We start from the raw sequence: 26,061 nt of genomic DNA, 5'->3' as shown, positions 1-26,061 counted from the left end.
CAGGGTTGGGTTTTTTCAATCCTTTGGCCCAAACCCTATTCGGGCTCAGGGCAGATTCAAGTTGTCAGGGTTAAACTTTCACCCCTAGTGGAAGGTATGTAATGGGGGGTTAGGGCCTTAGGGGTTAAGAGAAGGGTACATCAAGTAGTTTAGATTGTATGACAACATTTTGGTATTTAAAAAAAAAAAAAATCTGCTGATGTCAACACTTAACACAGACAGAGGTAAAGGGTCAAAGCATATTTGTTAGTTACGTAAAGATGTTTCGTTAACACTGGCATTCTCTTGGTGTCACTGTAAATTTTCCTTCATTAATTGAAATCTCCAACCCCGCAAATGGTTGATCTTGTGTTAATATGATTTGAAGAAAAAAATTTAATTTCCCGCCACAAGTGAGTGTTCTTCACGACTGTTCCGTGCGTGCGAGCGAAGCCGCTCGTGTCGCTGGGGCGGTGAGCTCCCCGACCACTTTCACTGCTCTTCGTTACGAATAAAGAATCAATCTATACTACTCTTTTACATTGCAGCTCCGTTCGAAGCTCTTGTTCGTTCGCGTTTTTCCGGCGACTCCAGGTTCGTCATCTTCTTTGCCATCCCTCTCTTTCTAGGGTTTTCTGATTTGTTCTTCAAATGAAACTTAGGCTCTGTTTGTTTTGGCGTGGAAAATTTTGCCTCTAAAATTTTATGGTAAAATCAGATTTCCTTTGTTTGTTTTTCAGTTTGGAAAATTTTCATTGGGTAAAATTTTACAGAAGGGCTACCTTTTCCGGTAAATTGGACGGAAAATTTACCTTAAAATTTGTCAGCAAAACAACCCGGAAAATCCATCGGGGGTTGAGAGTCTGAGACTCGATTTCTAATCTCCTCCTTCCCTCTTCCCCGCCGATCACTCCTCCTTCTCTCCTTCTCATCTCATTCCTCATCAGCTCCTGCCCTCTTCCCCGCCGATTACCTGTGGAATCGTTCTCTCCTCCTTCTCTCCTTCTCATCTCAGAGCAGATCTGTTCTCTCCTCCTTCTCTTCTCCTTGACGATAACTTTCGAAACCAACGGTATCACATGATCAAAGACTCTATCTCCTTGGCACACGTGATTCAAACCTGCGCACGAACCAGGCAACTGACCAAAGGTAAGCAGCTCCACGCTCACCTAATTTGCAGTGGTTACCAGTTATGCATCTTTGTCTCAAATCATCTTGTGAACATGTACGCAAAGTCCGGAGAATTGGACTTTGCATGGAATATGTTCGACGCAATGCCTGACAGAAACCTGGTTTCTTGGACTGCTTTGATTTCTGGACTTTCCCATAATGGGAGATTCGCAGAAGCTTTGAGAACTTTCACTCAAATGCGAAATACTGGAGAAAAGCCAACCCAGTTCGCATTTTCAAATGTAATTCAATCTTCCGCCTCCCTGGAGTCACTTGAAATTGGGAAGCAACTGCATTCTCTTAGTATGAAGATGGGTTTTAATGATGAATTATTTGTGGGCAGTAATCTTGCTGATATGTACTCAAAGTGTGGGGCTCCGGCGGATGCTTACCAAATTTGAATGAAATGCCATATAAAGATCAGGTTTCATGGACAGTGATGATTGATGGATACATAAAGAATGGTAACTTCGAGGAAGCTTTGTTATCTTTCAGGAAGGTGATTCATGAAGGGATCACTGTCGATCAATATGCCTTTTGTAGCACATTAGGCGCCTGTGGGGTGCTTAAGGTTTTCACATTTGGGATGTCTCTTCATTCATGGATTGTGAAAATAGGATTTGAATCAGAGACTTGTGTGGGCAATGCTCTCACAGACGTGTACTCAAAAGCTGGGGATATGGAGAGTGCATTTCGTGTGTTTGGGATTGACTCTGAGTTGAGGAATGTAGTGTCTTATACTTCTGTTGGTGAAGAATATTAGAAAATTTAAGTTGTGAACCATGACATTTTAGTGTATAATACACGCTTGCTTAGAGTGTTTGGCTCTTGACTTCACATAAGGCACTTATTCTCCTCTTTCCAAGGTTACAAAGCTTGGCTAGTCTTAGATAACCTTTGTTTTCTCTACTTTTTATTTTTTTGGGTATGCTTCTATTCAGATGTGATGCAATGAAGGAGAGTGGAAACTTCTTATTTTATTCAGGAAAGAGGAGACTGGGTGAGGGTTAATTTTTGCTTTGGAAGAAACCATGACATATCTGTATCTTTTGTTGGTCCATTAGCTCCTCCCCGGTCATTGATATATCTAGACAACATGCTCTGATGAACTTCACCAATGTAAACTAGTTCTTCATTATGTAGGTGAGTTTAGAATTTAGAATTTAGAACAATCAAATTATTGTGTGCCAACTGTTCACTATTAGCTCAATTATAGATCTTTTTATTTCTACACCATCTATATTTAAAAACATTGTGTTTAGTAAACCAGCTGTATTACTAAAACCATTGTTACATGGGTTTGGGTACTGGATCAGTTACATGTATGTGATGAGGAGTTGGATTGATCTGAATTTTTGAACTTAGGATATAGAAACATGTATGCAATAATGGGTATGGGGACAAGCCTTCAGTTGAAATGTGCCAAAAGGAGGGTTATGACCAAGTGTCCTACTGCTGGGATTTGTGTTGGACATATATTCTGTACCCATAATCATGTTCTGTAGTGTTCTTACAGTTACTAACTATACATGAAGAGTCTGGGTAACAATGTAACATTGGCTAAAACTATAGTTCAGTGGATGTTGTACTAGTTATTACCTAGCTAGTTGAGTATCTCTATTTCAACTGGCTTTTGTTGAAGAGCTCCATTCCCCTAAGATCTTGGATACTTTGGAACTGGAATGCAGGGGTCAAACAGTATTATGTTCATTTGGAAATAGAATGCTGGGGTCAACTGTGTTATGCAAATGAAAGATCTACACTCAGTCCAATAGGGTGGCTGACAATATTACAAAAACTTTGCTGTAAAAATTTTGCACTTGTCTGAGGTTTATAATGCTTTTTAAGTCATACAAATATTCATATGTTAATGTCAATTTCTATCAAGGGTTGGGGCACTGAAGAGATTACTGCTTCTAGGTGCACATGACACAATATCTACATTGACTTTTACATAGAAGAAAAGCATTTCAGATTGGGTTTATGGTTAATTATTAGCATATAATTTGGATTGCATAATTCAAATTGGTTACAATGGCATCTTGGTAATTATTTTAAATGATTTTCCTATGAAAAATAAATGTCAAACAAACATTAGAAAATTTTACGGTAACATTTTACAACATATTTTACTTCCTTGAAACAAACATTGGAAAATTTGCCAACATGTAAAATTTTACTCCGAAACAAACTGAGCCTTAGGGTTCCTTAGGTTTATACCCTTTATTTGGCTTCATCTTTTTTTTTTTTTTTCTTAAGCTTCGATAAATATTCTCTTGGAAGTCCATGGCGTTGTGTCTGGGTCTGGCTTCCTCTGTGTCCTGACTATAAATCCTTCCACTATCTACAAGGTTCCAGTTTTAATCTATTACCATACTTTATCAATATTTTATTTTTAATCTAGTCTGATTTACGCTGCCAATTGTTCTCGTTGCGGGCCGAAGTCGAAGTGCCAAAAGAAAGTCAATTAGTCCCTTAAACTACTTGGGCTGCTTTTCTAGCTTTCTAGGTATAGGTAGTCCTAGTCATATGTTGCAGCTTTTGAGTATCTAAGCTTTCTTTTTGGTGGAAACGTATGGCTGTAATTGGAGGAAGTGATCTCTTCTCCCCCTACGTTTATGGGTTACTCTGAAATCCTTCTTGTCCTTCCATTGATGTTCGTCATTTTCCAAATTCATTGGTCTCTGTGTTTGATTATTGCTTATTCACCACCCTCTAGAGAGTGATTTTGTATTCTTGGTATATTATTTTTGTCAAGCGTTGTGTAATTTTAGACATTTTTTTTGTAGAGATTGCCACATTTGAGCCTCAATTTTTTAAGATGTTAACTGATTTTCGGTCATTGATTGCCTTTTAGTGTTTCAAACTTGCTTGCTATGTGAATTCTGATGTTCAGAGTAGTCTTGGGCAAGGATTAAAGTATCGGTATTGTTCGGCGTATCGGTTGGCTAAACTTAAGATACATATCAGCGGGTATCACATTGTATTGGAAATACACTAAGATACACCAAAGATACGCACATAAACAGACATGAAACAAATTTTTATACACTTTTGCATAAAAAAAACTCTATATAATATGTATCGTATATAAACACTAAAATGGATAACACCGTACTAAGTGACAAGTGTATTCAGTTGAAATTGTTCAAAAGGATGAGGTTTCTTACATGTTGTAATGGTCTACTGTAAGCTTTCTAAGAAATTTTAAAATTTATGAACAAATTGATGCAATAATCCATGTTTGATGCGATGCTTTAGTTCGTTTTACCTAAATCTACTTGAGCAAACTTAATTGTTTGATCTTTCCATCAAGCTTCTTATAAAAAATATTACTAGAACATTGCAAAAGGGATGGCGATAACCTGAGCAATTATGACATGAGAACAATGTTCAATTTTGTGGAAGGATCAACATGCTTGGCTTGTTGCAAGTACAAACAATGTTAAATGGAAATGATGATACTAGTTGTTGTGATGATGATTCTTATAGAAATTAAGAATTAAATGGAATGGAGAAATCAAATGGAAAACAATTATCTGGCTATTAGGACTCTGCAGATGTAAACTGGAGAAGATGATCAACATGAGGATGCCATAATTCATGATAAGGAAGATATGAAAGAATGGTAAATCAAGATTGTGAAATCAATTGGGTAAGTGCAGTTGTGTTTCAAATTTTGGAAATTTAAGTATTGCCAACGAGAAGAACAAGCTCTGTTTCGAAAGTGAAATGGGTTATGTAGATATGTATCTCAAAGTATCGGTGAATATCGATATATATTTCAATTGTCCGAGGCTTAATTGTATGTATCGAGAGTATCGATACATATTGATGAGTATCGGAGAGTATCGTACGATATGGTACGATGCACTTCGATACATAATTTTTTTTCTAAATACATGTATTGGTGTGTATCATATCGATGTCGACTGATAACGATATGTATTAGACGATATAGTACGATACTCAACGATACTTTAAACCATGAGGATAACCCCTTATAATTATGCTTCTTTGTTGGTTTTGTTAGATTAGTAGGATGGATAAAGTAAGGAATGACCATATTAGAGATGGGTTAGGTGTAGCTCCTATTCATGATAAATTTAGAAAGAGTCGTTTGAGTTTGCCTGGCCATGTCAAACAGAGGCCTTTAGATGTCTCAATGCGGAGGAGTGACTTGATTTAGATTGAGGGGATCAAAAGAGCTAGGGGAAGACCTAAAATAACCATAGGAGAAGTGGTGAGAAAAGACATGCTTAGCTTAGGCCTCGTATCTCGTATGGCTTCAAATAGAGCTGATTGGAGAGAGCAAAGATCCATGTGGCCGACCCCATTTAGTTGGGATAAGGCTATGTTGTTGCAGCTGTTGGTTTTCTCAAATTAGCTTATTGCTAGCATAATTTTACCATCTTGCATTGATATGATACTTAATATAACATTTATGTATAATTATATCATTGCTAATATGCTATTTGGATATTTGCTATAATAGTCTACTAGATTTAATGGAGACCAAAAATCATACTAGGACACCTATGCACTTAGGAAGGTCCTCCAATGCTTTGGGTTGCCTAGCGCTTTGATAACTATGAGGTTGAGAGAGTTAGGGGATCAAGGGTATTGTTTCCTCTCTCTTGTTTATGGATAACAAAGCATTTTTTTGGGTTTATGTTTACTCTTTATTTTTTTTAAAATCTTTTTTGAGATTTCATATGTCCGGTTCACTTCAGGAGAACAAAAAAGCAAACCAGGCTTACCAAACACCTTTCCAGTGGTTTTTTTCTTCATACAGATAAAAAGGACACTAGAAATACTTCTTCACAATGTTATCAAATGTGGCATAATTTGCAGAAGTGGTAAATTTCTTTTCTAATTCAGAAATACTTCTTCATGGAAATTATTTTTACTCAGTGATATCAAACACGTTTCTTTCTTACTGAAGTGCTCCATAGGAGAGCAGGAAAAAAAAAAAGTTTGGATTCAGAAATATTTGTTTTAGACTAGAAACATTAGCAAATAAAACTTTGCTAATGTTTCTTGCCTGTCCCAAGCCTTGGTTGAGGAGGGTTGGTGTGTCAGGTCGACAACTGGCATTTGAAAAAACCCTTGCTAAACCCTTTTACATGGATTCTACAACTTCATATTTTAAACGTTATGCAAGGGTGTTCCGTGCTAATGTAAGAAACGCGTTACATTATGATCCGGTTGTAGTGAAATGTGTGCAAGGCTTAGCTAAGGCGTTCTTTGTAAGAAAGCTGCAATAACTAGTAGTAGACTTGCCGTCATCAGGGAACCTGCCCAATTAGCATCCGTGAAGGCCTCCAACCGAAGGTGATGATTAGGAGAAAAATGATGTCACATCTTGGGGCAGATTTCAAGTACTGGAGAATACGCAGTACAACTTCAATGTGAGTCGAGTAGGGATCATGCATGTACTAGCTAACCAAGCTGACGAAAAATATTATGTTAGGGCGTGTATGAGAAAGATAGATCAAAAGGCCCCACTAATCTTTGATATCTCCCCTTATCCATAGGATCACCTTCCTTGCTACTTAGGTGGCCGTTGGCTTCAATAGGAGTGTCTGTCGGCTTACACCCCAACATATCTATCTCAGAAAGAAGATGAAGCACATGCAGTTAAGACAAGTAGATCCCATAAGAAGACTTGAAAACTTCAATGCCAAGGAAGTAACGAAGCTATCCTAGAGAGGGGTGTCAATCGGTCGATTTGGTTTCGGTCGGGTTGAATCGATTTTGGTCTAGGAATGAGGGGGACCAAAACCAAACCGTTAAGGAACTTCGGTTTGCGGTCGGTTTTGGTTTCGATATGGTTTGGTTTTGGTTTATTTTGGTTTTTCAATATCGGGTTAATACCAGTTTAGATCGGTTTACTATTGGGCTTGAACCATAATGAAATTTTACATTCATAATTTATAGTGAGAAGATTTGACCAAAAAAACACTTTAAATTTATGATTAAATCATGGTTTATCGTTGTAAGGGATAGATAACTAATATTGAAACCAATGGATAACAAAATACTAAGATGATAACTAATATTGAAATCACAAAATGAACCTTATTATCCAATCGTTCATTTAACTATCCAACTAGTTTTGTATAGTGAACAAGGAAAACAATGGAAGCATTACTACAATTTGTAAATCATTTTATCTATTCATAACCTAATATTCAATGATTTGTAATATTTTTCCATAAAATAAAAAATTTTCTCACTAATATTGTAAAAAATGGATAGTCAATTCACCAATTTATAATCTCATAATCATTTATTTTTTTATCGGTTTCATTCGGTTTGGTTTCGATGCAGTTATTAGTCGGTTCGGTTTAGATCGATTTTTAGTCGGTCCCAACATACCTTAGTCCAAAACCAATTCAATAAGGATCAACTTGGTTCGGTTTGGGTTTTATCGGTTTGGGCTAGGTTTTGACACCCCTAGTCCTAGATCTTTGATCTCGAATTCCTAATTCAAGTATCTCTTAAAGCGAGAGATTTCTGCCGAATCATCACCAGTAACAACAATATCATCTACATAGACTATCAGGATATAAATCTTGCCATCAAATCTCTTGATGAACAGAGCGTGATTGCCATTGCTTTGAGACTTGACAGTAGCTTGTAACAACCATAGTCTTATGGAAACGCCCAAACCAAGCACGAGTGTATTGCTTTAGCCCATATAATGCACGGTTCAGCTCGGATACATTTCCTTGGGTTTTAGAGAGAGTGAACCCTGGAGGAATGTTCAAGAGATCCCAATCTAAGTTGGCACCGCAAGTTAAGATAACACGAATTGTGTTCATCTTAACAGCAGGAGCAATAGTCTCTTGGTAGTCAATCCCATAAGTCTAAGTGAAGCCCTTGGTAGCAAGTCTGGCTTTGTACTGATCCACTGTACCATTAGCCTTCTATTTTACTATGAAGACCCACTTACACCCAGCTGTCTTCTTTTGTGAGGGAGACACACCAGATCCTATGTGTCATTCTTCTTCAAAGCCTACATCTCTTCAACCATAGTTGCCTGGCATTGTGAGTTTGCATTCGCTTCCTTCCAGGTATTAGGAATGAACATAGGAGAAAAAGAAGACGCAAAACTATAGTAAGAAGGAGAAAGTGAGTCATAAGATATAGTATTAGAAATAAGATGTTAATTAGATGACCTAGGGCCTTTACGAACAGTAATAGGCACCTCAAAAGATAAATTAATAGAAGGAGAAGGAGAATTACCTGGGTCCAAGGGGACTAGATCAGGTTCGAGAGGAGACAACTGGCATGGTAGGGTAGATGCTAGATGTGTAGTGGTCTGAGTTTGCTGTCTGAGACTATAAACACGTATCTTTGGTTGAAGTGAAGTAGGAGTGTCACTCTCCCCCTAAAACGGGATACTGGCAAGGATAACAAGTACAAGAGGTGGCACATCCGCTATAATGGAAGGAGATTCCCCCTGAAGAGGTGTCGTAGTGTTGTATGATGTAGATTCGTGAAAGACAACATCCATAGTCACAAGCCAACATCGAGTGGGAGGATGAAAACACCGATAACCTTTCTGAGTAGGAGCATACCCCAGATAAATGTATCGGAGACCACGAGGATCGAACTTTCTATGGGGATGATGATCGCGAGCATAGCAAACACTACCGAATATCTTAGGATGAACAAGAAAAGTAGCGAAACCTTGGAGAAGATCTAGAGGGGAGCAGAAGGAATGGACCCGAGAAGGTATTCCTTAATAAAAAAGGTAGCAACGGGAATCGTGTCACTTCAGTATTGGGGAGGAACATGCATCTCAAATATAAGAGAGCATGCTACCTCGTAAAGATGGCAATTCTTCTGCTCAGCAACCCTATTATGAGCCAGAGTATCCACACAACTAGTTTGATGGATCATCCCATTATCGGAAAGCTAAGTTTGAAAGGACCCTTCGAAGTATTCACGACCATCGTGGCTTTGAAGGATCTTAATGGTAGAGCACTGAACTGAGTCTGAACCATGCGGTGAAACAGTTGAAAGCGATAGATCTCACCCTTGGTTTAAATCATATATATCCAAGTGGTCCGAAAATGACAATCAATAAAAGAGACAAACCACCGATAAGCATTAAAAGACACATAATGGGATGGACGCCAAATATCAGAATGTATTAATGAAAAAGGAGTGGCACTTTTATTTCCATAAGCAGAATAAGTGATTCGAGTTTGTTTGGCTAAAATACATGCCTCGCAAAAAAACTTACTCGAATTACTATTTTTAAAAGAAGGGAAAACCTTAACTGAAGTTCGCAAAGGCGGATGTCCCAACTGATGATGCCACTGTAGTAACTCAGAGATGGGAGGTGTGATAGAAGAAGTCTGAAGAGCCTGACCAGAGTCTAATGGCAAGTCATCATTAAGCAAATATAAACCACCACGTATCCTACCAGAGCTAATCGTTGCCTCTGTCACCAGATCCTGAAAAACACAATGAGACGAGATAAATGTGACTTTGTAGTTAAGACTGGAAGTAAGGCTACTAATGGACAAAAGGTTAGTGGGAAAAGAAGGAATGTGCAATACAATATAAAGGGATAAAGAAGGGTTACAACTAATAGAGCCCTTTCCCTGAATAGTGGAATAAGTCCCGTTAGCCAAGTTGACCTTACTATTACTAGGGCAGGTAGTGTACTGTGAGAAAAGAGGAAAACGGCCTATCATATGATCAGAAGCCCTGTAGTCTATAATCTAAGGGGTAGAAGGGACATACATAGCATGGCCATAGTAGGAGATACCTGACCTAGAAGGGGTGGAATGAGCAGAGCTGGTAGTGGCTGGTGTAGGACGGTTCGAACGTGTCAAAAGGCTCTGGAGGGCAGTAAGCTCATCAGATGATAGCGAGGCTGCTGAGGTGCTAGGAGCAGAGTCAGAGTTGGGGCTCTCAGTATGGTTGGCTTGCCTAGGAGTATCGGCGGGACCCGTTCCTCCCATTTTGCCAGATGTATTAGCAGGGTGCCATGAAGTTTCCAGTAGTGCTCCTTAATGTGACGCTCCTTTCACAGTAATCGCACTTCACTGGAGTCTTGATAGAGGAGCCACCAGACTGTGGGTTTGCACTAAGGGATTGGGTGCCAGAGACAAGTGTAGATCTCTCACTAGGAGTGGCAGCAGGATGTGGAAAGCACAGTGGTACGTTGGCTGTCCTCTAGTTGGATCACAACATAAGCTTGATTCAAGGTAGGAAAGGGTTCACGACTCAAAACCTAGGACCATAGTTGATCAAACTCCACATTCAGACCTGAGCCCTCTGCCTTAGATCACGAACCTTCTGGTGAAGCTTAAAGACTTGAGCATCATTCCCCGCCTGAGAATAGATATCCTGGACAGACTTCCAGATCGTCGCTGCGTAGTCAAGGAGGAGATAGCCATGTGAAAACTATGGCGGCATGCAGTTGACAAGGATGGCCATAACCAGAGAGTTGACACATTCCCACTTGTCAATCTCAGGACCGGTGGTTGGACGCTCCGTTGTTCCAGTCATGGTTTAAAGTATCTTTGACACCAATATAATAACCTCCTATACATATCTTAAATTTAGCCAATGGATACGTCGACCGATATCGATACTCTAATCTTTGTTCTTTAGCATATCTTAGTGTATCTTCGATACGATACGCTACCCCTCCGATAGGTATTTTAAATTTAGCCGACTGATACGGTGACCAATACCGATATTTGAATCCTTCGTTTCAGTGAGGTACTCGTAATAGCCACAGGACTTGATGGAGATGCAGACCGTGATCACATAAGGTAGTTTATGCCATCAAGTTTGATAGCACAAGGAGGAAAGGTAGGAAGAGCCGTGGTGACTCCGCCAGTAGAAGCAGACAAGCTGGTAGGCGTGGTTGCTACTCGAAGGGGCTGTGCAAATAGAAGAGACACTAGCCGAAGATAGAAAAAACACCAAAAAACCAGAAAAGACTATAAGGCCAAAAAATCGATAAAGAGAAAAAATCCTAAGAAAATCGATTTTGGGGATAGCTTTAGAACAGAGACCTTAAACGAAAAAGTAGTTGGCACATACCACTACAAGGATGAGGAGCACAAATCGCAAGACGATCGGAGCATCGAGTAGGGAAAAAGCATCCTGGGAATGAAAAAATGATTTCAGGGAAAAAACCCCAAAAATGTGATAAAAAGAAGGTTATGGGTCTCTCAGATCATTGTAGAAAAGAGTGAGCCCAGGGGTAGGATGGATGGAGGCTAAACCCTCTTGGTGGTTTAAGAAGCTCCCACCACGAGAGAGAAGCAGATTAAGAGAGATGGAGGAAGGCGTAGATGGAAGGAGGCGCTGGGAGAGAGAGAAACGAGAAAGAGAGAAAAAGATGGAGAAGAGGGAGAGCCTGTAGGGTTTTGGATCCTATGACTCTAATACCATGTTGAATGGGGTAATGTCTTGTGTCAAATATGACACAAACCCTCTTTATTTATAATATCAGAGAGAAAGTTCTAGTGAATTACAAAGACCATTAAACCCATTAGGGTCCGTTTGGAAATTAAAACTTTCCCTAAAACCCATTATTACAAGTTACAACAACATTTAATAGAGCTGATTGGAGGGTAAGGATCCATGTTACTGACCCTATTTAGTTGAGATAAGGTTGAGTTGTTGTTGATGTAGAAACATCATCAAATAGACCCTTACTCAACTATGTCCTTCCTTGAATTTCCACTAACCTCTAAAAGCTTTAGCACTGAAATGGAAAAACTGGAAAGCCTGTAATGGAGGTTCCCATAAATTTTATTATTGAAGTTTCACGTAAATTGCTGTAAAAGTTCAGAGTAGTAAGTTTTAAACAGACAAACTGCACAGTAAAATACTAAGACAACTCTCTAGATACCAATATTTTTTAGAATTCCAAGGAAGCTTAATAACTTCTTATCAGTTCATGGAGATTTTGACAATAACTCAACCTTATCCCATACTAAATGGGGTTGGTTCCATGTATAATTTTAACACTCCAAATAAATTAACCAGGTAGCATCTTAGAGTCACTTTCAATTAAATTAAGAAAGATGGTATAATCTGAACAAAACCCAAAAGGAGAGCTTTGGCCTCCACAACCATATTAGAGACAACTCCTAAATTGGTAGATGAGGCTAAAATAATATCCCCAAAGAGTGGCTATATTATTAATGCAGGAACCATTCATGTTGAGCTTTATCTGGTCACCTTAAGGAGGGATCCATCTAATCCATTTACCTATACAAGTGGGAGTAGAACACAGAGGAATTCCAAGCAGCAAAAGGGGTTGGTCAAGGGTTCCAAAACTTTCTTTGAACATAGATCGAAAGGTAACCGAGGGAACGAGGTTTGTGGGAAGAGGAGTGCTATAGGAAGGAAGTGGGATGTGAGATAAAGTCTTCCGATCCAACTATTTATGGTACTCCAAAGATCCTTGGCATAGAAGAGTCTTCATCTTGGCATCCATCACAACTCCCCGTTGGTTAAACAAAGTCGAAATATGCCTCTACACTCAACAAGATGAGACGATTTGGACTCCTCCGCTAGACTATAGAGCTAAACAACAACTCAAATAAAAATAAATAACTCCTTGGGATTGAGTTCGGCCCACTTGGAGCCCCTCGATAGAGGACATGAAGAGAGATGGTGATGATGGCATTGTTTGTTATTGTATCTTTGTTAGTTTCTTTTGTTGTTCAACTTACCTAAGCTATGCCAAGTACAAGTAGAGGGGAGGAATCAGGAAGGCCAGATGCTCGACCTTTGTAACGCCCCCAGCCCCATCAACCTTGCACAATATTGTCTTCCTTGAGGCCTATGGGCTAAAGAGGACAATATTGTGCTAGGTTAACGGTGAAGTGTCCCCACCCAGAATACGGCAAGTACCAGGGGGTTTGGGAGATCTGTGAGGGCGTGCAAACTTTAGTCCCACATCGCCTAGGGAGAGATTACTGGGCTAGTTAATAACCTCTAGCCTCCTTAACATGGCACAATGCGTTTTAAAGCCTTGAAGCCCATGTGCCAAAGAGGACAATATTATGCATGGTTAACAGGGCGGGGGCAGTACAAATGGTATCAGAGCAGACCCTGATAGCATGTGGGGCCACAGTGGGGACGCTGTGTCGAAAGTGGGGGATGTTGTGACACCTAAGAATACGGTAAGTACCAGACCCGGCTCGGAGATTGGTGAGGTGTCCCCACCAAGAATACAGTAAGTACCAGAGGGTTTGGGAGATCTATGAGGATGTACAAACTTTAGTCCCACATCGCCTGGGGAGAAATTACTGGGCTAGTTAATAACCTCTAACCTCCTTAACATGGCACCGTGTTTTAAAGTCTTGAGGCCCATGAGCCAAAGATGACAATATTGTGCAAGGTTAATGGGGCGGGGGCATTACAAATGATATCAGAACAAACCTCGACAACGTGTGGGGCCACAGCAGGGACGCTGTGCTGAAAGGGGGGAAGTTGTGACACCCAAAAATATGGCAAGTATCAGAGGGTTTGGGAGATTTGTGAGGGTGTGCAAACTTTAGTCCCACCTCGCCTAGGGAGAGATTACTGGGCTACTTAATAACCTCTAGCCTCCTTAACATGGCACAATGTGTTTTAAAGCCTTGAGGCCCATGGGCCAAATAGGAAAATATTGTGCAAGGTTAACAGGGCAGGGGCTTTACAACCTTAGCCTTCGTCCAAAACCTAGCAAACAGACCGTTGTGAACCACAAAACATTGCGTAGAAAGCACAAGAGATGACAGAGAAGTAGAAGGAAAGGAAGGAGATGTAGCTTACTCAAAAAAGCTGGGAAAGTGAAAGTATGTGTGTGTGCAAATATATATTTTGAATTCTAACACATAAGTGGTTTAGAAAATTCTTTAGCTGATTATCTAACTAGGGAATCTTTTTGCAGGAAAAATGGCCACAAGCCAAATACCCTCTTCCTCCGAAAATCTCAACAAAATGCAACTCCATCTTCCTCATCCCAAAATCCATGTTCCTAACCTTGGTGCCCCATACCACCCCACCCCCCCAAAAAAAAAAAAAGAACCACAAAAACCCATTTTTCTCACTGTCTCACTCCCTGAATTTCCCTTCCCATTTCCGGTTGTGTGGGTTCTGCTTAATTTTCAATTTTTTTTTATATGGGTTACAGGAAGATCAAATTTTGTTTTGCTACCAAGATGAGTATATTGAGTATCACTTGTATTTCTTGTATACAGTTGCAGAAAGATCAGATTTTGTTTTACTAAGATGAGTATATTGAGCATTGCTTGCATTTCTTGTATCCTGTGCTTGTATACTGACTTACTGAGTATTACTTGTATTGTTACTATGATACGTGCATTATGTTTGATGAGATGATGACTATGCTTATGATACTTTTCCTATGTGAGGGATTAAATATTTAGCTTTTATATAATTTATATTCTGTTTAACATGCCTAGTGAAGACTGAAGTATAACACTTCACTATTTGCCATGTGGCAGTATATGGGTACATCTATGTGAATGAGGACTAGACAAGCATCTTATTGGTACAATTGCAGTTTAAAATGACTAAAGGAAGTAGCTAAAATTACAAAAGATATAAGTTTGTATTTTAAATTCATTTCCATCTGATGACATTTTGATAATTTTACTAAAACTTTGAATTAGAATTTGAGCCACTTTCCTTACTTATTTTGGGCTAAAATTTGAACTTTGAGATGTATGTGGGTTCTCATGTTAGTCCATATGTTCACATGGACTAACCCTTGTATTACCAAGTGGCAAATGGTGAAGTGGTATACATTACCAGGCATGGTGACACTTAGAAGGACCCTTATTTTAATTAGGAGGTTTCTTTTTTCAATAAATTTGTATTCGACATGCTATTATTCTGTTTGTTGAATGATATCCGTGCTTATTGCATTGTGAAGAACATATTCCTGTATTTGTGCTCCAGGATTTGTTACAGAGGAATTGTATTAGTCACATGCAAAATTTCTTATGCCGATTTAAATAACTGTTATTGAAGTCTATGTCCATTTAATACCCAAACGTATCCATAACCCTATTTTTTTCGATCCTGAACCTACCAACTATGATATACATTTGAGTTTTATAATTATTACAAATAACAGGCATTATGGCATTACCTCTCTCTCTCTCTCTATATATATATATATTCACCAACCGCACTTTCTTGTCTTTTTGCAGCTGCCAGCACAGTGTGACTTTATTGTGCTTGTGCACACTCGCGTGCTGGTGTGTGTTTCTTCAGATGGCAAGTCGATTGTTGGCTGGAATGGAGGTTCCCTTGATTGGTACCAATGATGTGAAGTGGATTGAGGTATCTGTTCCTTCGTCATCTCCTCCCGGTGCCACTGCTGTTGTCTCCTCTTCGGTGTCTTCGCATCCTTGCACTCCCCTCACAAAGGATGCTACCTCTTGCCATATTGTCGGGGATTCTTCCCATTATATAATATGGTACTTGTTTACTTTTGTCACATTTCCTTTCTATTCACTTCGAATACATGTCAGATACTGGCTATTGTAATATTAGTTCTCTTACCGATTCTTTGATTTGGCGCTATTTAGTATTGTCTTGTGTGGTAGTTTTTTTTTTGTTGACCGGTTCATTTGAATATCGTTTACATGCTCGTGTTATTTCAGCTTCAGCTATTCTAGCACAAGTTTTGATGGTCATTCCTCAATCATTTCTATTACTTAGCCAATAATTTTTAACTTTTAAAGCTACATTGCACACCTTTTCCCCTCTCTACAAGAAAAAAAAAAAGCACACGTTTTCCCCTTATCTCTTTAAATAGTAATGTTAAGTTTTGAATATTTTTCTAAGCCATGATGCAGTATAAGTCCATTCACATTTGTTACCTGACTTGTCTCCCTTTGTAGGTTGATTCCCCATCTTTAAGACTGGAGTAGTTTTGTAGGATCACCAAATGGGATGGGATTGTGAGAGATTATTCTTCGCATAAGAGTCCGCTGAGTTTAGCATGTGCTTGGTGCTCACTGACTCCAGGGTTTAATGGCTTGAATGAAACCATTTGGTTTGATTAAATGAACTAGATTATGCTTCAAAAGTTTGAGAATGATTCATTTGCTGTTATGTTGATATGCTGAAATTTATCACTGACACTGATTTCCATGCAACAGGAGAATTCACGAGAGTTTACCTAATGTAGTTGAATTAGTTGAAACCTCTGCATGCAATGAATTCCCCAGGATTGGACTGCGTCTCATTTTCCCTCATGCACTAAGTCCATTTGCTTTTATATGCAAAGATGAGGTTCCCTTCTTTTGCCCCCCCCCCCTGTTTTCTTTTTCCATTTATCTTTTGACAAGTGTAATAGTATATATGTTTATTGATGATAGGTCATGGACATTATGAACTGCCTTTGGTTCAGCAGCAGTTTTTTGCGATCCATTTATTGGTTTGTTTGATTACTTTAGAACTTTTTCTGGTGGTCTAAAAGGGGTTGTGTTGTTATGTAGGTTAAAAGCAGTGTTGGGAACTCATACCTGCTTTATGCATTAGAAGTCTCAGGAGTTGCTTACCTTCTTAAACTAAGGAAAATTTGTACTTATGCATCTTGCTCCCCTTTCCCGCGGAGTGATCTTATAGAGTTCAATGTTCAAACTCATCCACAAGTTGGAGCAGTAACTGCTGTAGCAGCTACAGTGGGTTGCCTAGTTATTGGAAGACAGGATGGATCAATTAGCTGCTACCGACTTGGTGCATTCGATCAAACTCCTCTTGGTATGCTTTTGACTTGGCATATATCCCTTGTGCATGTGTGTGCATGTTTTGTACGCATCGTTTTGATTTCCCCTCCCCCCTCTTTTTCCTCTTTTAGGCTCTTATTTTGATATTGTGGAGTGTCTGGTGTTTGTTATTTGTGTGTTTTTATGTGTGTTGTACAAGGTTAAGTTGAGATGCATATGAGTTAGTACCTTGCACTACCAAGTACAATTTTTTTTTTCAAAAGATTGCATTCATTTATATTTTCATGGATGGAATTGTATTTTTGAGGATAAGGCTTGCCTTTTTTTTTGGGGGGGGGATACAATCTATGAACTGATGTAGAACACTGTAGGTTTATGGTTTCTAAGGCTGAACTATAAGGAAGAGGTGGTTGGAAGGAGTTAGGGCTGATTGGGGTTTTTGGAAAAATAGAAAAAATTAGGGAAAGAATAAGAAGTACGGTACTGTCCAGGATTGGGAACAGTTTCCATATACAGTGTCTGAGTAAGAAAACTAGGTAACATGATTAGGGTTCTAGAGAAAGAACACGGATGAAATTGATTACTGGTATGCTGTGCCAGATCCCAATGAAGGCTCTGCCCGATGGGGCAGTATTGTTACAGAAGCAGGACCTTTGATGAGACCTTGTTGCTGTAGGGTTCTGCAAATCTGATTTTTATATAGGGAATTAGAAGGGGAAGAATGAATAGATCTGAAAAGAAGAACAAGAAAGGAAATATCAGAACAGTAAGAAGAAAGAATATTACAAAATAGATGGATGAGGATATATAAGGATTAACCTTAAAGAAGAGAAGAAGAATTTGAAAGAGGTGAGGGACAAGAGAAATTGATTAGAACAAAATGGGAGAAGAGAAAGATTTGTGAGAAGTAGAGGGACAAAACAAGGATTAAAGTATCGGTCACCATATCGGTCGGCCAAAATTAAGATACATATCATAGGGTGTCGTATCGTATCGGAGATACTCTAAGATATGCTAAAGATACATATATAAATGGATAGGAAACACTTTTTTATACACTTTTGTATAAAAAAATAGTTAAAAAGCTATATATAACGCATATTATGCATCAACACTAAATTAAGAGTATCGTACTAAGAATCCAAGGTTTGTAGTTGTCCCATAAATGTAAAATCCTTGTTCCCAACTTTGATTTTCACTTTTGTTAGAGAGAAAAATGGCTGGCAGCAACTTTGGAACAAAAACCCCTCAAAAAATCGTGTTTTTCTGAAAAATGACCCATCTTGGCCATTATATGACCGTAGCGCACCGGATCAGTACGTATCGTACAGTATATATGCACCGATACATACCGAAACATACATTTCACCTTGATTTTTAATTTTTCGGAGTATCGATATTTATTGGTGCGTGTCGGTATGTATTGTAGGATACATATCGATACAAAAGGATTTTAAAAATTTCATGTATCGTATCGGTGGTATTGTATAGGTAAGGGCCGATACTGATACATATCGGCCAATACGGTCTGTACCGATACTTTAAACCATGGGAGAAAGTAATAGAATGGGGTGTAAATTAGAGAACAAGAAAACTAGGAGGGAGGGAGGGAGGGAGGGAGGGAGGGAGGGAGAGAAAGAGGAGGTGGCTGCAGACCTAGGAGTCTCAGAATTGATAGACACTCGACGCTTAATATATTATTAGTAGGGCAACACATTACATAGGGGCAAAATAGTCCAACAAAACAAAAAATAAAAGAGAAGATGATATTTTACTGTTTATATGAACAGTACCCAAAATACTCTAACACTCCCCCTCAAGGAATGCTGCTGCAAATTGCACCAGCCTTTATTTTTTTCTGTTTCCTTTTTTACTGTTTATTGTCCCATAAAAGATCGGAGACAACACAGATTGAGAAGACAAACTAGAGGGGACATGCAAGCCCTAGATGGATAGGGTACTTAAATCATAAACTAATTACCCATAGTGTCTTTCCTTTTGTTTTCATGTAAGATTTGGGGTTGTTTCATAGTTCTTTCTTGTTGTTTGATTTTATGTAGCCTTTATGTAATTTCATAAAGTTTATAGAGGGATTAAGGTAACTTCAGCTTTCTTTGATGTTCCTCTTGAGTTTGTGCTAATTTGTCCTGTCCTTTTATTTGTTTGATGTGGTATCTTGTTACCATAACTTTTACTTAGTGTGAATGTGATTGGGTTGTGCTTTGCTTTTCTCAATTGGTTGAATGAAGCCCAATTGACTAAATTAGGTTCTAAAACTTCTTAGAAACCCTATTTTTGCCCCTTTAAACATAATGGAACCTTTAGATTGTTAAAAAAAAAAAGAAAAAAAAAAGCTGTTTGACTCTAGACCCCTAAGTTGGTAGTATACAAGATTCGAGGTCGGAACCGAAATATTTCGGGTTTTGACCATAATTTGACAAAAACTTTGCATGTTTAGGCTGGCCCTTTTTTGTGGTCAAATGACCATACTTCGGGCTGAAAACTTTGAGTTTAACTGGAGCAAAAGGACTGACTGTTGGAGTTTGTCATAGGGGTAGTTTAGGAATTGTTCTTATATTATGTTGTCCTAAATTGTAATTTATTTTTTCCCTTTCACCTCCCTAGGGAGGTCTGATGTAATTTCCCTAAAGTTCTAGTTGAACTTAATATAAGTGGAAAGAGCAAGAAAGGCTCCCCACGTTTTGCTTTCATTTTCCCTTCTCATTCTCTCATCTTCTGTCCTTCCTTCCTCTCCTCTCTTCTTACATCATCTCTAACCCTAGTCCTCCTTATTTCTAACTTCGTATCAGAGCTTGTACCTTGGTATCAGAGCTTGTACAAGGGTTTGAGAGTCGATCAAGCATCCCGGTTTCATTCTTTAAGTCTCTCTTGGAATCCTAGAAGCAAAGGGGTCCATTAGAGGCTATAATATGTAAGAAGAGTTTACAAGAAGACCTCATGGAGTTCTAGATCATATTTGAAGACACTTGGAAGGAGTTTGAAGTCCAAGAGGACTATTTGAAGCCCAAACCAAGAAAGGAGGAGCTTCCTTGGATTACCGCCAGCTCTGGATTCTCCTTCTTGGTTCTCTCTCCTCAATGCTTGGATGGGGATGTGGCTGGGCTTGAAAGAATCACCGAAGGGTCCCCTATGAGCCCTCCAAGTGCTGGTTTGTGATTTGGTAACACAATCCAAATCTCTCCTTGCTGCCAGGTATTGACAGCTTTTCTGTTTTTGGGCTGTTTGGTCTGGAAATGGCTAGTAGTGGTGTCATTGGTTGTTTTTGATGAATGTGCTACCTCATATGATGCTTGTATATGCTATTGGGATGAAGCTCTACAGTTAGAAGTGTTTTTTAGTGGCTTTCTCTCAAGGTTTAATGGTTTAATAGCTTGCTGAAATTTCTATTTGGGTCCTGAGAAGATGATATTTGGGACTTGTGTATCCCCATTGGTTTGGATCTCCATTGGTGTTGTTTGAGGAGTATCCTTACATCATGTCTGATCTCACGGAACCTACGGAAGCTACTTCTGGTGGGTCGAGTAGTACCAATCCCTTGATGAGGTGTGTAGCTACTTCCTGAGTGACGAGACCAGGAGAGGTGCCATGGATTTTACACCTTCACTTGAGTGCTCTGCTCTTTCTTCCACTACCCACAGAGATTGGCGTGGAGGTGGCCGAGGTCAAGCGCCTTCCTGTGGAGATTATAGAGATAAACGACAGTGTGATCATTGTGGGAAACCTGGACACACTTGAGAGGTGATGGGTCCTTTATGGCCGTCCTAGTACACGTGGTGTATCTATTGGCACATGTGGTGGCCGCAGAGGAGGGTCTACGGCCTATGCTACTATGACAGAGACTGATACTAGAGGCTCTTCACAGGCAGGTACCAACTCCTTCTCTAGGGATGATATTGCAGTGCTTCGCCAGTTCATGTCTCAGCTAGGAGAGAAATACCAGAGGCTAGTGGGGAACCTGGTTTACCTGTCTCTGACTCACCCTGACATTTCTTATGCAGTGGGAGTAGTGAGCTAGTTTATGCATGTGCCCAAGAGTGGACACTTGATGCTGTGTACCGCATCCTCAGATACTTGAAGTCCTCTCTAGGAAAAGTACTGTTGTATGCTAAGAACAACCACTTGAGGATAGAAGGTTATTTCGATGCTGATTGGGTTGGATATATTTCTGATAGGAGATCTACATCTGGTTATTGCACATTCATGGGTGGTAACTTGGTTATATGGAGGAGCAAGAAACCACCGGTTGTAGCTAGATCTAGTGCAGGGGCTGAGTACAGGGCAATGGCTCATGCAGTTTGTGAACTCACTTGGCTGAGTTGGTTGGTTCGCGAGTTGGGGTATGACACTGAAGGACCTATCGGACTCTACTGTGACAACAAAACAACTATAACATTGCCTACAATCCAGTGCAACATGACAACAAACCACATTGAAGTAGACCAGGATTTCATCAAAGAGAAGATTGACTCTAGCAACATCTGCACACCTTTTGTGAGGACAGGTGATCAACTGGCAGACATCTTCACCAAAGGTCTCATTCCTCACCAGTTCAGTATCCTCTTATGCAAGCTGGGAATGTATGACATTTATTCTCTAGCTTGAGGGGGAGTGTTGGACTTTATGTAATAGGGGTAGTTTAGGAATTGTTCTTATGTTATGTTGTCTTAAACTATATATATATATATATATTTTTTTTTTTTCCTTTCACCTCCCTAGGTAGTTCTGATGTAATTTCCCTGAAGTTCTAGTTGAACTTAATATAAGTGGAAAGAGTAGGAAAGGCTCCCCACGTTTTGCTCTCATTTTCCCCTCTCCTTCTCTCATCTTCTGTCCTCCTTCCTTCCTCTCCTCTCTCTTCTTACAACATCTCTAACCCTAGTCCTCCTTATTTCTAACTTTGACCTCTTCCCTTAACCCTTGGCGCACCATGAATCAGGTTGACTTTTCACCTTATCCATCTTTCTGAAATAGGTATGCCTTCCTAGATCATGAGAAGGTGACGTTGTGCCCTTGTGAAGCAGCTTTTTCAATAGCTAGGAGGATTCTCGCCTTATCTAACTAAGGAAACACCCTTAAAGATCAATCAAATTATAGGAAAACCCGTAAAAAAGTATTTGTAAACATATTGGAACCTTGTAAAAGCACACACCCAAAATGGTAGTTTTGTTTTGTAGCCTAGGTTATTAGTGCACGCCATACCCTGTTGTATACTTTCTCAAGTATAACGTAGTCTATACATAATTTAGTATTAGAACACACAAAATTCAATGAAAACAATGAAAGTATGCATTAGGAATGAAAAAAAAACCATTTAATATTACACAATGTCTAAGTATTGCAAGTACAAATGTACAACCAAGTCTAAAACACCCCTGTGAATTAGTTCCCTCAACTCTTATGTCAGTACCATATAGAGCTCCTAGGAGGCTCGAAACCTTGCTCAAAGGCGGCAAATCGTTGCTGTAGATTCGTTATAATAGTCCCAACAACTTGGTTCCACCAGGAAATATATTTGGAAAAAGACCAAATTTGGGATTTTTTGGAGTTTTCCCCCTCTAATAGGTGAAACCACTTGAAACTGAGTTGAAACCGAAATTTGAATTGAAATAGTGCTTTTATATGTATTGTTTTATGGCAAAACTGAATGGAACCCGAATGTCGGCTTAAATGTTGAAATTTTGGTCGAACTGTGACACCCATGAACACGGCAAGTACCAGACCCGCTTGGGAGATCAGTGAGGTGTCCCCACTAAGAATAAGGCAAGTACTAGAGAGTTTGGGAGATCGGTGAAGGTGTGAAAACTTTAGTCCCACATTGCCTAGGGGGAGATTACTTGGCTAGTTGATAACTTCTAGCCTCCTTAACATGACGCAATGCATTTTAAAGCCTTGAGGCCCATGGGCCAAAGAAGACAATATTGTGCCAATGTTAATGGGGTTGGGGTGTTACAAATGGTATCTGAGCCGACCCCGACGATGTGTGGGGCCACAGTAGGGACGTTGTGTCGAAAGGGGGGGAAGATGTGACACCCAAGAACTCGACAAGTATCAGAGCCGCCTGGGAGATCGGTGATATGTTCCTACCAAGAATACGACAAGTACCAGGGGGTTTGGGAGATCGGTGAAGGTGTGCAAACTTTAGTCCCACATCGCCTAGGGGGAGATTACTGGGCTAATTGATAACCTTTAGCCTGCTTAACATGACACAACGCGTTTTAAAATCTTGAGGCCCATGGGCCAAAGGGGACATTATTGTGCCAAGGTTAATGGGGCCAGGGTGTTACAGAAACCCGGCATTCCTACTGAGTTGCACCCAATTTGGTTCCAACCTTTGTTGAAATCATGATATTTTCTCGTAATCTTGGTGTTTTCGACTAAGATTTCGAAATATAGTAGTATACGTTGTACACTACTATATACATATGGCCTGTTCGGCACAAAATTTAATTCTAGAATACACACAAGTCAGTTAAAACAACTAAATTATGTAGGTGAAAAAATTGGAAATGGGATGGCTGCCTTCCGTGAGGGGGTGCTTCCTTCTCCAGAGCTTTCCTCCGCCATCCCTCCCCCTATTCCCTCTCTTCCTACTCCGCACCCAAATAGGGGGTCGCTTGGAGCTCTCTTTTGGTCAATCCGGTCTCCCTACTGGAGAGGGTCTCCTTCTGAGATTCGTCACCCTCTCCATTGTTGGCAACTCCTTGGTAGCCGTTTCCCCCAAGTCTTTTGGAGAAAGAGTTAGCAAGCGTCAAACTCTCTGATAGGCCACCTCATAGGTAACAAACCTCCTTTCACCATTGTCAAGCAATATTAGAAAGCAATGGAAAGGTCGAGGTTCTCTGGACTCATACTTGATGGACAATGGCTTCTTCAACTTCGGATTTTGCGAGGAAGAGGATAAGCTTCGAATTCCGGTAGGATGTCCCTGGTACATAGGCTGGAAACATCTTATTCTCTGCCTTTGGACCCCATACCCAACTTAATACTGTGGATTGAACTCCATTCCTCTTTTGATATCCCTGCCTAGTCTCCCTCTCCATTACTGGTGCGAGGTCGGACTAAGCATCATTGGATCTGTCCAGGGAAAGGCTCTTTTACTCAGACCACAGTATGAAAACTATGGAACACCTTGCATTTGCTCGCATTTGTGTTGAGGTCGCCGCCAAAGAGCTTATGCCAACCTTCATTACGGTAGCCAATGGTACTGGCTTCTCTTTCCAGCAACAAGTTCTTAATTAGTCACCCTTCACTGCCTTCGCTGCAAAACATTTGGCCACTCTACTGTCTCCTGCTCCACCGCTCACTCATTGACCCCTGCTAACTCAGCTTAGCATTTGTCTAAATCCCTCACCCTCACAGGCTAGATCCTCTATATATGCTAGCTAAATCTGCCTCAACCTGTCACTCTCAAACAAAGTGGCATACTCAAATTCGAAAAGGGGAGCAGAGAGATCTAATTACCAAACCAAATCAACCTTCCACCAGATGGAAAACAAATAGCAGCCAGAGGAGGAAGAAAGAGCTGTGAACGAAGAGATCATATGCGAACCACTCTCCCAATCAATCCAACAGAAAAGCAATTGCACCGTCCATGAGAAAGAAGGGGTCAAAAGACAAGCTGAAACTGCTCTAGTCTGGGGGTCAGGCTTCGCCACATGATATAACTTGGTAACTTTCTCTGTGTCCCTTCTGGGCATTCCATTCCGCTCAAGGCTTCATGCAGGAGTGCGCTAAGGCTGAGATGCCTCGCCTGCTGATTACGCCCATTGGTAGAGCGCGTCAATCTCAACTACCCCCTTCTTGCCTCTGTACATCCCCTTCTAGAGGTTTCCGGAAGTCTCTCCAATGACCAAAAGTCTGATGCTGTGTTCCTCCATCTGGTTCCCCTCGTGGGCACTTCAAAGGACCTCCCAATCATCCAACAGTTAATGGCCAGCCTATTTCTGGGACTTCCGATCACAACTCATTCTTTCTACTTTTGTCAGATGATAGCTTTGATTCTCTTTGCACCTATCCCCTCTTCATCCATTGCCCCTTTGCTGCTTACCTTTCTCCAATCGTTTTACCTGCAGAATTGTATGTATTTCCTGAAGTTTCATTCCCTCTTAGCATCCCCCCTTCTGCCCCTTAGTCGGAGATCCCTTCCTCTACCCCAAATTGGCGTTCCCTCAACCTTTCCCAAACCATCTTTAATCTGGTAGGTCCCTAATACATTGCATCTCACCCAAATCCCTCTTTTCGCCCTGTGCCCATTCTAACCTCTGTATACCCAGCCCTCTGTTCGAGTTTTTGTTCAGGCCCACAAGACCAACACATTCTATCCCACCCCACTGGTTCAGCCCAGCACATTGAACCAGTACTTGTGTCTTCAAAGTTGGCCCACCACAATTCTTGTTTAATAAGCACCCACCCCACGAGTTTTGTCCTGGGGGTCGATCCATCTATTGATCTGACTTACCTGACCAGGAGACCCATCCCTCGACTCTCTCCCACTTTTTACCCCTTCCTTTGGCTATGGGTCTGGTTTCTGGCTCTCCCGCCGTAACCAATCGCCCCTTCTCCTTTTCTTTCTGCGCATGGGTCCTCTCCCACGTCCCCCATCTTCCACCTTTCCCTCCCTTTGTTCAACCCCTCACCCCCTCACCTCCTCCAGTCCTCGATTGTCCACCATCCCCCCTTTGTTTTTACTGCCGACATCTCCATGTCCCGAGAAGTTGTCTCACTTGGCCTCTTCCTTTCCCAGCATGAGAGGTTCTTTCCACTTCATCCGGATTTCTCAAGGTCTTTATCCTTCATCCAAAGAATATGAAGTTTGATCTTATTTCAGGCTCCAGCCTGTTGTCTTCTGCTGCCTCAGAGAAGAATTTCAGCCTATGATAGACAGAATATCCGTGGGCATGCCTTTTGCTGGGACATTTTGTGGTGATTCAGAGGGCTAGCCTGCATTTTCTTTTGGGGTGAATAAAGGGCTAGCCTGCATTTATTGTGGCTATCCACAGTTTCTGGTTTGCCACTGCTGCTAGATTCCCTACCACCATCTCTGTGTTCATTCATAGTCGCAGATAATAATAAACTAAATGGAAGAGAGAGTTATGGCTCTATTTGGTGATAGATAACGAAAAAAAAAAAAAAAAAAAAAAAAAAAAAA

At 40.3% G+C, this 26,061-nt stretch overlaps 1 protein-coding gene across 5 annotated transcripts in view; it reads left to right on the top strand.

The window, feature by feature from the left end:
* The first annotated feature begins 247 nt into the window (after positions 1-247).
* LOC122082594 (nuclear pore complex protein NUP160) overlaps positions 248-26,061 on the top strand; it is a 109,023-nt gene continuing 83,209 nt past the window's right edge. For 4 of the 5 annotated variants that reach the window (XR_006141356.1, XR_006141357.1, XR_006141354.1 and 1 more), the window contains exons 1-4: positions 248-573; positions 15,366-15,635; positions 16,323-16,455; positions 16,662-16,926. Coding sequence is in view for 1 of the 5 variants with exons in the window: in XM_042650267.1 (XP_042506201.1) it covers positions 15,430-15,635; positions 16,323-16,455; positions 16,662-16,926 (604 nt within the window). In the remaining 4 variants the exon portion in view is untranslated. Of the gene's footprint in view, positions 574-719; positions 1,129-15,365; positions 15,636-16,322; positions 16,456-16,661; positions 16,927-26,061 lie in introns of all 5 variants that reach the window. The other variant, XR_006141355.1, reaches the window with a different exon arrangement.

This window comes from Macadamia integrifolia, chromosome 6 (genome assembly GCF_013358625.1).
Source record: "Macadamia integrifolia cultivar HAES 741 chromosome 6, SCU_Mint_v3, whole genome shotgun sequence".
Classification (NCBI taxonomy): Eukaryota; Viridiplantae; Streptophyta; class Magnoliopsida; order Proteales; family Proteaceae; genus Macadamia; species Macadamia integrifolia.
The sequence above is the reverse complement of the archived record's forward strand: the minus strand, read 5'-3'. Positions and strand labels throughout refer to the sequence as shown.